The 13,251-nt window shown below is 51.7% G+C and overlaps 6 protein-coding genes across 6 annotated transcripts; 3 read left to right on the top strand and 3 right to left on the bottom strand.

Annotated features, from left to right (window-relative positions):
- Positions 1-240: 240 nt before the first annotated feature.
- RHO25_008255 (uncharacterized protein) lies at positions 241-1,065 on the top strand (the record flags this gene model as incomplete). Its single annotated transcript, XM_023600394.2, has 1 exon — positions 241-1,065. One exon carries the CDS (start codon positions 241-243, stop codon positions 1,063-1,065), a length of 825 nt encoding a protein of 274 aa, XP_023449761.1.
- A 1,483-nt stretch (positions 1,066-2,548) lies between these two features.
- RHO25_008254 (uncharacterized protein) lies at positions 2,549-4,109 on the bottom strand (the record flags this gene model as incomplete). Its single annotated transcript, XM_023600393.1, has 4 exons — positions 2,549-3,348; positions 3,400-3,652; positions 3,707-3,921; positions 3,983-4,109. 4 exons carry the CDS (start codon positions 4,107-4,109, stop codon positions 2,549-2,551), a joined length of 1,395 nt encoding a protein of 464 aa, XP_023449760.1.
- Positions 4,110-5,781: 1,672 nt separating this feature from the next.
- RHO25_008253 (uncharacterized protein) lies at positions 5,782-7,740 on the bottom strand (the record flags this gene model as incomplete). The annotated part of the gene is made up of 5 exons (XM_023600392.2): positions 5,782-5,917; positions 5,969-6,184; positions 6,241-6,793; positions 6,859-7,297; positions 7,435-7,740. The coding sequence occupies 5 exons, from the start codon at positions 7,738-7,740 to the stop codon at positions 5,782-5,784; spliced, it is 1,650 nt and encodes a 549-aa protein (XP_023449798.1).
- A 1,228-nt stretch (positions 7,741-8,968) lies between these two features.
- RHO25_008252 (uncharacterized protein) lies at positions 8,969-9,370 on the top strand (the record flags this gene model as incomplete). Its single annotated transcript, XM_023600391.2, has 4 exons — positions 8,969-9,001; positions 9,056-9,101; positions 9,158-9,215; positions 9,268-9,370. The coding sequence occupies 4 exons, from the start codon at positions 8,969-8,971 to the stop codon at positions 9,368-9,370; spliced, it is 240 nt and encodes a 79-aa protein (XP_023449451.1).
- A 486-nt stretch (positions 9,371-9,856) lies between these two features.
- On the top strand, positions 9,857-11,158 carry RHO25_008251 (uncharacterized protein; the record flags this gene model as incomplete). Its single annotated transcript, XM_023600390.1, has 1 exon — positions 9,857-11,158. One exon carries the CDS (start codon positions 9,857-9,859, stop codon positions 11,156-11,158), a length of 1,302 nt encoding a protein of 433 aa, XP_023449152.1.
- A 187-nt stretch (positions 11,159-11,345) lies between these two features.
- RHO25_008250 (uncharacterized protein) lies at positions 11,346-13,211 on the bottom strand (the record flags this gene model as incomplete). The annotated part of the gene is made up of 1 exon (XM_023600389.2): positions 11,346-13,211. One exon carries the CDS (start codon positions 13,209-13,211, stop codon positions 11,346-11,348), a length of 1,866 nt encoding a protein of 621 aa, XP_023449799.2.
- Between the last annotated feature and the right edge of the window lie 40 nt (positions 13,212-13,251).

Below are 13,251 nucleotides of genomic sequence, written 5' to 3'. Positions count from 1 at the left end.
AAAAGGTGTCACTCGACAAGATCTTGCACACTCATGATGTGACCGGGAATTATTTGAAGGAGGGCTTTCCTGTGTCTCTTCCACAAATGTTGAAACTTTAAGTGATCCTTGCCGGGAAGCTGCGGGATGCAGCTGGGGTAAACAAACCGATGTCATCAGGACGACTCTCGACAAGCGAAGTTGTACACTAGATGACAATTGCTGGCGACGCGTGTGCGCATCGTGCGAAATGACCTGGACATGGGCATCATCCTATCCACGACACGATATGCGCCGTTCGCTTTCATCTCCGGAATAATTGGGATCGTGTCGTTCGTCTTCACCTTGACAACATGGCTGAAAGTGCTATGGACCAATTTCGAGACCATGGGGCAGGCGCCCCATGAAGTCCATGCCTACCTGACGAACATACGAACAGAACTTCTCGAGGAAAGAGCTAGCATTCGCATCATGCGAAAGCAATGTAAGAAGTATTACAAACAAGTGAGGCAGAATGGCGGGGATACTTTAGCCGGACTGGAGCTGGACGATGCGACTTTGAAGACAATGGGCGATACTGTCAAGTATCTGATGCGTCAGTTTCAGGATATTGAGCAACCTTTCCTCGAACCTGGCAGCGACGGGATCGCGAATTTCGAGAAGCACGAACGGCAGCGAAGGCGAAGGAAAAACAGCTCCATTAGTCCTTACTACGAGCATTCGGCATACGCATCACCTACAACCAAAAAAGTCGATAGAGCAAGGTCTAGAACAGGCAGCAGGGGAAGGCGTAGAGCTCAGCAGCAAGAGGATGAAGAGGATGATGCGGAAACTTACTGGGCGCAGAGGACACAATACCGCAAATTTGGCTTCGCATGCAGGTTCGCCTGGCTTAAGAAGAAGTCACAAGCTCAGGACCTGTTTGCAACTCTGAGCAGAGTACAAATCAGGCGGATAGCAAGACAGGTTGGCGATTTGAGCATGCTTGTTCATCAGTATGGAGGCGCGACTGCGAGGACGGAGGAGATGCTGATGAGGATCGAGGACAGATTGTCCAATATTGTTGGCGTTCGCAGGATTGAGTGAAGTGAGACTTTTCTCACGCTCTCATCACACCTGGTCCACGACCTGGCGCAAGCGTTTCTCGCCACGATGACCACTAAATACATGCTTCCTTCTCGGGACTTGGACTGCAACGGGTACTCTACACACAGCACGAGTTCGTCATTAGCGACATGTTCTCGCCCCGAAGCAAGTCCGTGTAACCGTCCGAAATACATATCTCGGAAGACCAGTGCCGCTCGGCAGCAGAAGCAGCCATTCATTCATCACGAAGAGAACCGCCAGCTTTGCCATATGAAAGCAGGCAAACAACATTTCGATTCTCACCATAATTCGATAAAGCCCTTACTTTTCGCCCCTTAGACATTCGCTCATGGTGCTGTCATCATCTATACATTCGATATCAGCAGCATGATTCAAGCTTGAAATATCGCAAGATCATTGTAGACCAGGGGCGCCATGGTTTGCTGGCTTTCTGAAGAGCCAAAAGAGTATGAAATCAGTCCGTTATGCTTTGATCGCAAAAAGAATCATCGAAGTCTGCACAAACAAGTACAAGACTCGAACCGGCAAAAAATTGTGTCGCTTCTGTGGATCGAACTGTTGCGTTGTTAGAACTAATCGCATGAGGTGATATTGATGATGACTACTTACCACAGTACCTCCAGATACCGCACAGAATGCTGATGACTGTAGTGAAACTTCAGTCTGGCGCTCTCCCAAGTGAGCTAAAGCGACGCCTTTGATTGGATAACGTGATTTTGTTGTCGCATATGAGGACTCAATTTGTTTCGATGCCAGCTGAGAAGCTGCGACAGTACTCATGCTGCACTCCATGGACATCTGACCATACGATGCTTCATAGGCTCTGAGCATACAAAACAAGCAGAATTGTCGCTGCTGCTGGCCAGCGGTTCAAGAAGTGCGGACTTCGAAATTACCGTGCGAGATGTGTTCTCACAACTCACGTTGGGCACGATCCTGCCTTCCAATTTGGTCGGGCTGAGCCGCCACTAGTACATGGCCTCTCAAACGAGAACTCTGTCAACTTTTCTAGACTCTGTCAACTTTTCTAGACTCTGTCAACTTTTCTAGACTCTGTCAACTTTTCTAGACTCTGTCAACTTTCCAACTCTGTCCATCTTTCCCACGTCTGCACGCATCGCACGCATCGCAACAAGTTTTCAAGCAGCTTCACTGGAGGATCTATCGTCCTCCGACTTACCAAGCACCTCTGCCTCACAGACCTTGCAGCTCGACCGCTTGATCTGCTCATTGCGACGTGCTTCTCCAAACAGTGTAATCAAACCAAATGTACGAAGTAGCCACATGCTGAAGAATTGACTGGTATTATGGCACTGGCATACTGTACTATTGGACTTTTGCTGCTGTCGCTGATTTGCACACATCGTAAAGATTCGCATCACTCATCCACACAACATCTAGATTATCAATCGCCGCGAGGCAAACTCTTCTGACAATGAATCTCGACCGTCAATAGCAGCCGTTACCAGCCCGCAATTGGCTGTCCCTGCTTTATACCAGCACGAGTGGAGGCCTGGGGAAAGTACTGAGGAAACGCCTGCCGAAGCCGCGCCTGCTCCTCGTGCATTCTCAGCAACACCGGATCATTGGATGGCTCAGGCGACATCATGGCGTGCATGCTTCGAGGGTTCGGTTGATGGTCCGCAGCATCCAGCATAAGTTGAGATCGTCGACCCCGAGGTGTCTTCTGATGGAGCGACGGAGGCTCGGGAAGACGTACACTGTGCCGTTCGGGGCTCTCTTCGCATTTCCCGACAAGCTCCATTCCTTCTTCGCTATCTTTCTTTGATACGACTCCCACTGGCGAAGTCACTGCTGTGCTGGCTTGTGACTGTGACCATCGACCAAAGTCTTTGAGGTCACGGGATATGGTCGTTCGAGGTCTGTGTCTGGGAGTGCCGATCGTGCCGCGGTTGCCAGCAGCGGAGCGCAATCGTCTTGCACCTTCCTTCTCGAGTGAAGGAGCACGAGTTTTCGAGAAGATGGGCTTGATCACTGCAGAAGAAGCGCATAGGATGCCTAGATTGATCTCCACGAACGACCATAGGCTAATGACGGCAGCATCCCGCATGGGCTGTCGAGATTGCGTGAAAATCTTGATCGAGTAAAGTCGAATACAGCTTGCTAGAGTTCCGCCCCCGGCTACAAGGAACGCGGACAAGATGGCTATCTTCTGACGCCTATCTCGTGGGATACGCCAAATTATTGGGATGGGTAGCAGAATCATGATCAAGTCCGTTATTATTGTAAAGATACTGGTAGCTGCTGACTGTCAGAATACAGTGCTCACGTGGACGCATTCAGTCCACTTACAGTAGAAGAAGGCTGTAATATCGATACATGTGCCGGGAGTACTCGGCGTCCAGTACTTGTGGATCGGCACACACTGCGTCGCAACGACAGCTATCGTTGTGATGAAATGCAATATTAGGAGCACCAGAAGTCCCACGCTGGCGTAGAAGAACCACCCTCGCAGTTCGGCAGCAAGCCTCAGGTACAAGAACATCAACGACAGCTTGATGCAGAATATTGTCATGTAGTAGAAGATCTCGTCGGTGTATATTGCCTACGAGAAGCGTCAGCTTAGCCAGGATGGCAACGACATCGAGCTGCATCTTACCTGGATGGCTTTCGTTGCCCAATTGACAGGAACATCGCCTAGTTCTAGTCCGACGCCCCACCGAACAGAGACGAAGACTGCTATTGTGAATCCGGTCGCGCAGCCAAAGGCCGCGAACATCGCGTAGTCATCGTATCCGATCTTTCGCCGCCGTTGTACGAGAGTCAGGACCCGACATGTGATTGCGAAGATGCCGACTAATGTAAACAGAACACCTGGTCGGCCAACATTAGTGTCTTGTGTCCTTTTTGTCTGGTTGGTATCTCGCTACCTTACCGGCGGCTACTAGTCCTGCTCTAGGCCCTGGAAAGGACCTTGTGTTCTGTACGGCGGGTATTGGTTTGACGACAACTTTTGCTGTTAGACGTTGCAGTCCTTCTTGCACTTCCTTTGGCACGATCATGATAGTCGAGTGCCTTGAGCAGAGCTGTAGGATAGTATCATCCAGGAGTTCCAGCCGTTATCGAGTCAGGTAGGCAGCGGCACAGCGACATGAGCAGCCAGTATCGTAGAACTGAAGGAAGAGGGGACCGAAAGAGGCAGCGACCAATCCTCCACCGTAACGAAGGGACAGAAGAAGACGTCACAAACGGATTAGAAAAACCGAAAACAAGAAAGAAAAAGACCCTCCTCCGATCCGATCCCCAAGGTAAGGGAGGAATTGGAGCAAACACCTCCAACAAAAGGTGGCGTCACCAGATACTTTAGATATTTTGCATCGACCATCGACTACAGGCAGGGACCGATGATCATCACTCAGGGCAGAAAAAGCTACTTGCGGCTCCGACTCAAGAAACCATATGACAGGAACGGCAGATCCTCTTTCTTGGGTGAGCCTATGGTTATTAGCTTTCTGGCCAACTTGGGGATGGGGAAGGGTCCGCTGAGCTTATGAGACGGACGCTATGGTGCACGTTTACAGTGCCACTGGGTGAGGTGAATTTCATTGTTGGTTGGAGATTTGGATTTGATGGCGAGTCGTACTGTGAAACGATGACAGGTTCGACGAGAGCAGGGGTCGGGTTTGAGAAGTATTTTGCCATCGACGGGCTAGCGTTGTCACGCTGGTCTTGAGCTGATCGTGAAGATAAGACTGCTAGAATGCGGGCTGTATGTTTGTCTGCTGGAACGAGTCTAGAACAACACGCACAAGCGACCATAATTTCTGTGCTCGAAATAGCTTCTATCTAGACTCGCCACAGGTCACATGGCCAAGTCGAACCAGCTTTGATTTCGATTTGGAAGACCGAATGATCGCCGTGCGCGCAAAGTCCATTGCCAGAGCCGCATACGCTCTGTCTGCGATGTGGTCCGCAGTTCAGCAGGGAGCTGACCACTCTTGAAATCACCAATTACTGCGACATTGCCCTGTGTCCCGAGTGTGAAGCAGCTCCAGCATGCTCGCAGGGATCTCCACGCCCAAGGTATGCGCATCATTTGTATCGATCCGATGAGAACCTGCGAAGAGCCTTATAGGCGCCGTACGGGGGAAACTTCTGAACTGGAGCTGCAGTGGTTTGCCACTGGTATCTATGTATCGTGGTCCACTCAGTGGAAAGTGTGATAATGATGTGGCGGTGCTTCTTGCAGTCTCTTCGAAAAAGTTCCCAAGACTCGATCGATGTAGCAAGCTGTGAACTTCCAGCCTTTTTCCGACTGAGATGCGGCAGTTTCGTATTATGCCACGAAAACTCCGGTTGATAGCCTTTGAAAGGCGCGAGCAATGTACTCGACAGATCAACCGCGAATTTTCTCCGATCACCAGAGCCCATCGCAGACACGATTCCAGACTCCATATCTTGTCGAGGTACCCTGGTCCATGCAGCACTGAAGAGCGAATCCGAAAGAGTGAAGTGCCATGAATCGCGCATCCTCTGACATGACGGGGAACCATAAAGAACGATAATACCAATGGCGAGCCGTCTCTGTTCGGTTTGACTTCATGTCTGACACTTGTCATGATTTTCTCTTTCGCTTGATGTGATGGATTTGCAACCGATGCAGGCAAGGCTGTCGAGCTGCTCGTTCTGTGAGGCGCAATTTGTGTTGAGTGTTGCCTGATCTCATCAAGAAAATCATGCTGTGTTGTAGCGGCTTCGTTTCCGGATCTGTGGACCATATTTGTAGAAGACGAACGGGATGGGCAACATGGCAACGCAAATGAAGCCAAGGAGTGATGTCGCCCAGTCAATCCCCAAACGTTCGTACATCCTGTCCAAAGTTAGCTCATATTACTCCGACATGGGATATCAGAGGTCATACTGGACTGCGAAAAGGGGAAACACTGCCCCTGTTGTGTATCTCATGAGGCCATTGGCTGCCATTGCGCTTGCGCCATTCATCGGGCCGTAGACATCCATCAGATACAAGACCGATGACAGGAACAAAGCCATATTACCGAGTGCGAAGGGGATCCCGGAAAGAATTGGCACGATCCAGTGAACGTCGCTGCGAGCAGTCCAGGCGAACCAAAAGAGTCTGCGTTTCGTGTCAGTAAAAGACTATCGAGGATGGGTTCTGAAGACTGATCCTACCCAATTGGCAATGCGAATGCACCGATCATGCCTGGGTATAAACGTTCCTCTGGTGGTAACATGGGTCTGCCTTGAGCCGCTGCTACTTTGTGCTTCTTCAAGTAGATCAATCTGTCACACGTAATGCTGACAGCAACGCCAGCAATCACGCCGACGCCCACTGAACCAAATACCAAGCCGTTCTGCCATGTATTGAAGTTGTAGACCGTGGTGAATGTGTAGGGGAATGCAGCGAAGAACGAGAAGAGAATGGCGAAAGCGAAAGAGTTGTACACGCCGAAAAGAAACACGATGGACTCAGTGAAGATCATCGTGACAGGTCGCCCAATGGTCATCATCAAAAGCGTCTTGAGATATCCAATGCTGAACACATTAGGTCCTGGTGGAGGTTTCAGTCCCAATTTCTTGGCGCGTTTCTGCAGTATCGTCTTCTTGTAAGTTTCGTGCATTGGCAGGCAGGTGAGATAGGCGACGCCAAGAATGATGATCATGCACCAGATTGTCCACTGCCAGCCTCGATACTGCGCAGCGAAACCCCCGATGATGGGTCCGACTAGCGCGATGTTAGTGCCATTTTGGCGACCTGATTGTGTTCGTAACAGGAGTGAGGTGACTTACGTCCTGGGCCCAGGAAGGGCATCATGATGAACAACGATGAGGAAAATGCACGATCCTTAGGTAGGAACGTGTCGGCATTCGTGCCCGCACCGACCGCTAGCACTGGACCTCCAGCAATTCCAGCAAGGATTCTAGTCACACAGAGACTGGCGAAGGATTTCGAGAGCCCTGAGCCGACGAGAAAGAGTATGCACACCGGGAGAGTGATCTTGTAAACGATTGATCGCCCATACATCTCCGAAACAGGTGCAGCGATGGTAGGTCCAAGTCCAAGTCCAATCACGTACAGCGTAAGTGGTAGGATGGCAACCGTTCTCGAGACTCCAAAGTAGATCTGTAGGTCCCGGTTTGCAGGGGTGATTATCGATGAGGCTGCTGTCACTGCAAAGCCGAGAAAAGCGACAGGCCAGAAATGACAGGCCTTCTTCAGCAGACTCCACTAGACACCATGTCAGCATGGCTCCGAAGCGAAGCATGTACGAGACAACGCAAATCAAAACCATATGGGCGGGCCAGATACAACCGAAGGGGGATTCATCGAGGCAACAAAGGACAGTCCTTGATCACACTGCTTACATTGAGAGGGTTCTCGGGGTCATCAGGCCCTGACCAGTCTTGCGCAGTAACAACTCGTGTAAGCGGTGGGCGTTCGGCGTCGGCGGCCTTCGAATTCTCTCGAGCGTGGTGCTCAGCGCCCTCTGTACCATCTTCCGTGCTGCCCATTTCGTGCGCTTCCAGAGCTGATTCGATATCTGATTCCGGCGGAGCGGGCTTCTCCGTATACTCGCGCGACTTGTAGGTCGTGCTCGTCATCTTGTGCTGTTGTTGTCGTTGCGCAGCAAGATGTGTCTCGCCAGCTTGGTCAGTGGCTTCTAAGCTCATTTATGTGCGACTGTCGCGCGGACTAGTGAACTGAGCATTGCGTGATCATTCACTTCCAGCGCCCTACGTGCGAATATGTACCAGCACACGGAGCCGCGATCGCGGTGGAGCTGTGCGCCACGCGACGTTGGTGCCGAGGGCGGCTGCATGGCGCTAGTGCATTGATAGCGTAGTGTCCCTTCGACCCCAGATGTGGAAACACGATGGCTATACCAAGTCTCCATCATAGACGGATCTGGTCAGGCAGTCGACGCAAAACTGAACTCACTGTTGAAATGTTCTCAGCGTTTCACTTCTATTGCATCTTCACTGACCGGGCTCACATCACGGGCATATCTCGCGTTCGCTTCGAGCTCGGACTTGGCTTGAATGTGAGGATTTCCTGATCACTCATCACTAATGTGGTCGGAAGATACGCGCCGGTCTTGGAATATGGCGATTGGAGCACCTGGCACAGTCTTAATGCTTGTGCGTGAATCCTCAACGGCATGCTGAGCAATCCATTTCTATGGCCGAGGGTGAATAGTCATCAGCCATATGCTGTCGCTATCGGCGTGCTGCCATCTCTCCCTTTACCATCTACTCGACGCTGCAGAGAATAAACTCTCTTCTCTTCTGGCTGAAGTCGCTTTGCTTCTTCAAACTTTTGCCGGCTCCCCACGTGGATTCTTCGCGCATACTGTGCTACGGCCGTGCAGTTTGAGGCATCGTGCATCTTCGGTCTCCATACTGGGTCTTCTGCGGTCGGACGCGGGCGGTCAGGGCATTTTGCGGCGGTGTTATGCTCTCATCTTCATAATGCCCGCCTTGTAGAGTCTTGCATTACTTTGTAGGCCTTTCACGAAGAACGAAGTGATGTCTGTCATCAAGCAGGGGCAGGATTTGAAATGGCTCACCAGGATCGGAGCTCAGGTCCGGTGCTGACATCACTTCTCTCGATTGGACGCGACTGCTGCACGTTTTTGGTCTGCAAACTTGCAGCGATCGCAGATGCACCAGCTTTCGCTGTCTCACTAGAGCTGGGCAACGCGTCAGACACTGGCAAGTCTCGCTCTTCTCTTGCTTCTGACCTCTGTCACAACGACACAAGCAAGCATTGTAAGCAGGAAAGCTTCGCACACCTTCAAACCACCAGTTTCCGATCTCACTGAATTTACCACTATCAGCTTAGCATCCATTAAACGGGAGACATGGACTGCGGCTTCATACCCTTACCGCTCTGTATACAATGTGGTACAGACCAGAACCCGTGCAAAGTCAAGTACGCATGCGCAAGTCAACCTTCCGATACACGCCGCTGACCTCGATCGACCAGAGTGGTGGGCCCGACACTAGGATTCATCATTGGAGTGTGCATGGCAGTAAGAGAATAGGACGAGGTGCATTCGGGAAAGATGGCTGATGGAGGCTCGGATAGATTGTATGCTGGCCAGCTGCCATCTTGTGTTGCTGTTGTGCGACAGACATGGGCAAAAGTGGGTGAAAGTTGAGGGCAAGTAACACCGCAGGCAACACTGACGACCGCAGGAATGCTCGGAGCGCCAGCAGATACATCTCAAGCAATAGGGCACGCCATCCCGTTTTGAATGGGTTTCGGAGCTTAGAGAGTGGCATTGCGATTACTGCATGATTTGCACGATTTAGCGGATACGGTACCAGAAGCCCAGCAAGTACAGCATGCACGAGATCGGAATAGTACGCCAGATGGTCCTGGGACAGTACGCAAGTGCAGTGCGGCTGGGTTGTCATCAGACATTGGCTCTGGGAAGGTGGAGTATCGCGGCGACAAAATTCACGGCCTCGGTGTGGAGCACAAGCAGACTGCAGTGTTGTGCAGCACTTCGATGACATAGACCTCCGACAGCAGCAGCTCAATGACACAGCCCGAAAAATCACATCTCGCACAATGCAGCACTTTGCGCTCTACAGTCGCCAGACCGTGAAGACAGATGAGAGGTCTAGCCGTTGAGCGAGCTGCACTTCACGCGCGCAACTGCTGGTGACGCTAATGTAGCCGCTGCAGGTGAAGGGCGGGTTACTTCACTGCCCTTCTACTATAAGCAACAGTACCCATTCAGAAACACGCGCTCACTGACATGGACAACAACAACCACAAATGGAGCGCGAACAGTTCGCGGAATCGGCATTGATGCCACTAACCTACGAGGATGGACTCGAAGAAATCGATCGCTTCTATCGCACTCCAGAGCCAGCGACCGAGCGCGAGCACACAAGTGCAGATCATGTACTTGACGAAGGCGGAGAGGAGCTGCACACAACTGCAGACGACGAGTTCAGCACTTTACTGCCGGATCTTGAAGCAATGGAAGGCATCGAAGCCGCCGCGGGCTTCGAGCCAGTCCTAGAGAAATCAAACGCCAACAAAGATGAGCACCGCAACGAATCACCAGCTTGCAACAACGACGATAGTCACGCAGCGAACATTGCAAAAAGCGCTGCGATGGCGCTCACCGGCCAGACTCCCAGGGCTTCTTCGCCCACTATACCAATGGACCTCTTTGCGTCCGTGAAGAACACTCCTGGTCCAAGCCACAGCCCGATGCCGCCGTCCAGCAGCAACCGTAGCGACCTCCAAGCGGAGATGCGCGATGAAGAGACGCAGCAAAACTCGCCACTCAGTACACCGGGCGCCGTGCCATTCTCTCTCGCCCGAGACAAGGCCAACGCCAAATCGAAGCGAGATGCTTCAGCGTCGCCCTTGGCCACTCGTCGACCAGCGAAGAAGGCGAAAGAGGCTGAGGCTGAAGGAGCAATTGTCTCGCCCGCGACCCTTGCTGGAACCCCAAGCGCGTCCTCCATACCGCCCCCTCGCTTTGCAAAGATGGACGAGCTGGCTTCTGGTGCTACTTTGTCTGCGGCAGATGCGGAAATGGCAGAAGGCCAGCCAGAATCAGATTCTTCGCGATCCGCACACGAAGTAGAGGTCCGCAGTCCAAAAGCCGCTCAATACGAAGTGACGGAAGATGGCACCCGTCGCAAATCTTTGCTGGTTGCCATGCCTCTTCCACAGAAGAATCGCCGCGGCAAATCTGTTGCCACGAGCGACGAACCATCCAATTCCCAGACTGCTCCACCAGCTTCAGAGGCAACCTCGAAACAGGAGGCCAGTCAAGCACCGTCCAATAAAAGCTCACTGCGTCCAGAAGCAAAGGGTGCGCAAGATGATAAGGCAACTGCCCGCGAAGGTGCCAACGAAGCAAAGAAATCTGCTGCTCGCACCAGAAGGACAATGGGCGCGCACGAGCTGAAAGACATCCTTGACACGAACTCGCGCAAGGGTGTCACGGGTGGTATGAGTCCACACCGCATGACGAGAGGTCAGAAGCAGGAGAGAGAAGCGGCGGGACCAAATGCGAAAGAGGCTGTGAAGAGACGCCGGAAGTCGAGTGCAAAGTGAGATTGCGAAAGATGGGAAGCATGAGGTGAAGGAGCTGTCAACTGAACAGAATGGAACTCACTGTCTTGGCGGCTAAAGACTGTTGCCAGTTCAAATCCTAAAAGATGCTTTGTCTACCGGAGGATGTCTATGTACATCGCAGCCAGCGATGCAGCCAAAAGCTTCTGTTGAGTAGGCTGACGCTCCGTCACCCTTTGATCAGACTCCAAAAATGTACGCTATTCGCAAGCAGAAGCGCAAATCCGCTGATCCAGAAATCCTCGCGATGAAAGGGTCGAGCTCGTAGGATATCCCAAACTGCTGAATTGTCGCAATACCACATTGATACCAGAATTAAACAGCTTCGTAATGTGATATCCCATAGTGCTATGAGCCCTGGTATACCCATTGCAAATCTTTCTGCTAAGAAGATTTTGAGGACAATTCGTCTGTATTGTGCTATGTGGGTTGATTGCCGCACATATTGATCCATCTCAGAGAAATGGAAGGATCGGATGTCCGAGATTGTGTATTCTTCGTCGGTCGACTTGCGAAGACTTTCCGGGTAGGCGGCTGCAGGTGCTGGACAGCGGAGGCGGCGGAGAAGTTTCCATCGTATGTTCTCGAGGAAGCCAATGCGAGGCGTGTCTTCGGTCGTGAATTGTGAAGCGTGTTTCATGGCGTGGAGCAGGTCAGGTAGAGCCGGTGTACCATCTATAGTTACCGTTCGGTTCTTCTCGTCTGTGAACAGACATTCCCGATCGAAAGCCTCCTTGGCATGAGCATAGTGCAGAAAACGGCTGTAAAAGGCCGGGGAGATGACTTTCAGAGTCAGCGTGCTGTCGTGATCTTCTTTGTACGTGAAATTTGTTGAGTATAGCACAATTTCCTCGTCATCATAATGTGCGGGCTCGTAGATGACTCGTAGCGGTCGGTCGGCGTGCTCGACGCTTTGTGTCAGGAAGTCTCGGAAGATTTGCTCAAGAGCCTTTTCTTCGGAAGTGTATGCTCGGCCGATACTGGTGGTACCAACGACCTCTGGTCTGAACCACACGTGGAGCTTCCGTCGGAAGAAGAGTTTTGCTGCTTCCCAGACAATGCGCGGAAATGTGGCAAGGCCTACCCACCACCACACCGCGATGAACTTGGTAAGTTGCCAAGAAGTGATCTTTTCTGGGTCTTCAGGATTGCCCTCCGAGAACACGCGTGCTACAATTTTTGCGTGTTCTTTCGAAGATTTTAGGACGATGGTGTTGTCGATCGTGATGTGGCCGGTCTCTTCATATGCTGCCAGAGGATCAATGGCGCGCAGCGAGTATGACCCTTTCCTGCTGTTGAAGGGTGAGACGTGAAAGTCCTTCTCCCATGAGTCTGTAAACAGCTTCGTTGTGCGCTTTTCCACATCATCGCCCTCGGTCTTAGCAGAAGCATCCGATCTCAACAAATACAAGCGTCTTTCGTCAAATGTGTTGTTGACCTCAATTACCATATACTTCAGACTGGCATAGGAGTCATAAATGTAGTAGAACGAAGCAGGATTGAACGAGTAGGACAGCAATCGCGGCGCGGTAACCAGATAAGCGAATGCGTAGTCTCTACTTGTCACGCCTTTGGTATGCAGAAATCGACGCAACTTTTCGGACAGTGTATGCTGGTCTTCGCCACTCCGATGCAGGTAGTCCGCAGCACGGACATCGAACCACCCGGCTTTCGCACTGTCAACGGACAAGACCGAGCCAATCCGGCCTGTGAATTCAACAGGAACTCCAACAAACAGATAGCTGTACGAGAAGGAATGCTTTTTGGGAAACATCCGAGAATGGGTCGTGCGACTTGGTATTATCGATGGTGGCAGAAGAGCTTCGTCGATCCGTTGGCTGCGCAAGGCATGGCTTGACGGCCGGGATTGCAGCTGCTGCTCACGGAATACGATAGATCCAGCAGCAGCACCACAAATGGCCAGAAGTGCGAATATACCGAAATAGATCTGCGTTTCCCGATTGTTCCAGTCGATCCTTATCAGTCCTTGAATGCTGGGCAGAGTCCATGACCGTGTCCACCAAAGCCCATACATGTTGTGTAGGGCGAGAAACAGTCCGAGGTCCTGCCTCCAA

This window comes from Cercospora beticola, chromosome 5, assembly GCF_033473495.1.
Source record: "Cercospora beticola chromosome 5, complete sequence".
Classification (NCBI taxonomy): Eukaryota; Fungi; Ascomycota; class Dothideomycetes; order Mycosphaerellales; family Mycosphaerellaceae; genus Cercospora; species Cercospora beticola.
Note: the sequence above shows the minus strand (reverse complement) of the source record. Positions and strands in the feature narration are given on the sequence as shown.